Source organism: Amphimedon queenslandica, unplaced genomic scaffold, assembly GCF_000090795.2.
Source record: "Amphimedon queenslandica unplaced genomic scaffold, v1.1 AMPQUscaffold_10164, whole genome shotgun sequence".
Classification (NCBI taxonomy): Eukaryota; Metazoa; Porifera; class Demospongiae; order Haplosclerida; family Niphatidae; genus Amphimedon; species Amphimedon queenslandica.
Window position 1 is genome coordinate 1 of NW_003549565.1, and position 3,039 is coordinate 3,039.

At 34.6% G+C, this 3,039-nt stretch overlaps 1 protein-coding gene across 1 annotated transcript in view; it reads left to right on the forward strand.

Moving 5' to 3' along the window:
* Positions 1-1,990: 1,990 nt before the first annotated feature.
* The window catches only part of LOC109590356 (uncharacterized), a 2,290-nt gene continuing 1,241 nt past the window's right edge, over positions 1,991-3,039 (forward strand). The window contains exons 1-4 of the mRNA XM_020006280.1: positions 1,991-2,128; positions 2,178-2,242; positions 2,297-2,495; positions 2,563-2,970. Coding sequence (XP_019861839.1) covers positions 2,047-2,128; positions 2,178-2,242; positions 2,297-2,495; positions 2,563-2,970 — 754 coding nt within the window. The 5' untranslated portion in view covers positions 1,991-2,046. The remainder of the gene's footprint in view (positions 2,129-2,177; positions 2,243-2,296; positions 2,496-2,562; positions 2,971-3,039) is intronic.

The following is a 3,039-nucleotide window of genomic DNA, read 5'->3' on the forward strand; positions in this document are numbered from 1 at the left end:
CTACATAAAGAGACCCTTTACATGTTTTTACATTGTTTAAAGTTGTTTTTGAATTTTTCCTGTTGCTGGTTTTTTAGTTATAACAATTTACATTCAGCCATTTTGCTAAGATGCCATTGATTGGCAATGATTGCTGCCATTAATTTAATGAATAATAACAGAGTCTGATAATTGATTTCCGGTCCGTAACCAATCCCGGTTACGTTAGTCTATTATATCCCTGATCGAGATAAGTTAATCTATACTCTGGCAGCTACACATATTTTTGTCGCATTTGGCCTTCCATATATAATGGAGTCTTGGCGTTCTATGGCTACAGTAAATGTCACCAAAGATATCACTGAATGGGACATCACTTCAGTGTAGGAATCAAATTATATACACAGGCAGTGTTAATGAAGAAGTTGATTTCTCTGTAGAAGGTAAGACTACTAACTTTTTACTAGTTTTTGTCATAGCCATATAGATTTCTTGTCATAGATTATTGTGGTTATGCACCAACTCTGCTGCTAGCTAGGCTGTTTTTAATGACCTGGGGGCAAAGCCTAGGGGTGTGTGGATCATGCTAGCATTTTTTTAGCATAATAGGTAGATTCAAGCATCAAGAACAATTTAAGCATAATAGGTAGAAAAAATTAAACAGTGGGTGCAGTTTCAATTGAATTAATATAACTAGACTAGATCTATACTGGCAGTTTTATAGTCGTTCCACTTTGATCATGATTCTTGATAATTGCAATCTCCTTTGCCATCTGAGATAATGTGCAATAGGAAAGTGTGCTCAAACAACCCACCACATGAGCACTGAACTTTTAAGCATTTTGTACAATTATATATCACTTATCATTATCGCTTCATTATTCATTATTCACTGGTTGTGTTTCAAGTTAGTTTATTGAAATTACTAGAATTTACTAGAATGCGGATCAGTGCAGATCACTGTGGACGTTCTACAGGCAAACAAAATGGTGGCTTACACATGGGACAAACTTGTGTGCTGGGTTTCTAACAGCAGGACAACATAGAGATACTGTCTAAAGACTTCTCTATAAGCATTCTAAAGTAAAAAGAAGAGAACCTTTATAAGTCTTCATAAGTGCCCAGCTATGCATGCAAGGTGGTGAAATCAATGATAGGAATATTTTTTAACTGTTACGCTTGTTCCAGTTAAATCTTGAGTCTGGAATGCCCATCATAACCTTCTGAGCATGAAGAAGAGCATCCTTTTCATTCCAGCTAAGGTCGTTGACTTTGAACTCTAGCTTTCTTCTTGCTTCATACATGCACACAGTATTTCATTAGAATAATGCTACCACATTAGATCATTGAGAGATAAATAGCACATGTTGGGCGTAACCAAAAGATGGGTGTGACTGGAGACGTACGCATACATACATACATACATACATACATACTTACTTACATACATACAAAAGATTTCTGCTACAATGGGGCTCGCTCAAGCTCACCCCAACAAGATGATTTAATCATTATGGCGATTGATGGTTTTGTGTACAGTAATGTATGTAGGTATCACCAATATAAATCCGCTAAGAAATAAGTTTTTAAAAACTTTTAATGAAATTCACCAATAATAGGAAATTTTGCCAAATATTACTCTTGCCAAAAAATCATCTTGTATAGCATTTACAAAATTCAGACTTTAAATAATTTATCTGTTGTGGCAATTTTTGTTAGTTCACCTAATTCATGTACTTGATATGTTGACTCGTATTTAATTGCAATTATTATATTTTACCCAATGACCACACCCATTGTGTTACATTCTTCTAAAATTTCTTTTTTTGTGAATTTAATATTAAAGAATTTTTATTTTTGCTAGATACTACTGCTGTTACGCAAATCTTTTTGGAGGCTACAGATGGAACTCCAAATATTACTTTTTTCGTCACTTGGCCAACGGCTACCTGTGCTGAAGTATATAATGGAACTGTTGAAAAAGACAGTAAACTAAGACAACATTGGTCTGGTCAAAGCACATTCTTTACGTTTGATGTTAAGTAGAGTGACATTAATGATGGTGGTATGTATACAATTGCTGTCCGTAGTGTTGGATATGATGGAATGAGTGTTAGTGTTCCTGCCTCTAGAAATATTTCCATTCACAGTGAGTCATTTTAAATTGAGATATAATATATTGTAACAATTTATCGTAGCACCCGAGTTCACTGTTTCTCCTGTTATTGACTGTATAAATAAAAATCTTTCACTCATAATTGAAGTTAGTAACCTAATTAGTAATACATGTTCATTCACAGATCATGATGTTATTTAGGAGGAGGAAGACGCCTCTGTTTCTCACCTTGATGTGGTGTCATGTGTAATATCACTAGCAACTGTTACTCGCTTGTATAATAATACAAGGTCATGTATTGGGAGAAAAATTGATTTTAATATCACAATTGGCGGTTCATATAATTACAATGTAACTCTTACAAACCTTTTTGGCTCGTCATCTATGCTTAATGTTGCTGGTATGTTTATTTGTGTCCTGTGGTCATAACTTCATATGGTATTACATTTACGGCATTTTGCTTTTAGATACAAATATATGTATTGAAACGACAGCATCAACACAGCCTACAGTATCAACAGAGCCGACAGTATCAACACAACCTACAGTATCAACACAGCCTACAGCATCGACACAGCCTACAGCAACAACTATGCCTGACACTACAACTACACAGACAGCAATGACTACTGATATTGTTTCTCCTTCTGAATCTCCTAGTGTGTCTACATCTGCTGATAATGCTACATACATTGCTACATCTGTAACTTTTGGCTTTTTATTTGGATTACTTCTTGTGTTTATTGTATTTGAAAGACTACGCTGTTTCTGTCCTGCTGCGTCTTTCTGGTCTATTGTATTTTGTGATTGCTTAGCTAAAGGTATGTACTGTGTCTATTTTATTTTCAGATTATTAGGTTTATTAAAACAAAATTGTAAATTTTCCAAATTTTCCACTAATGGTTTAACCTTTTTATCACCTGCATCATTTTTACTCAACTACA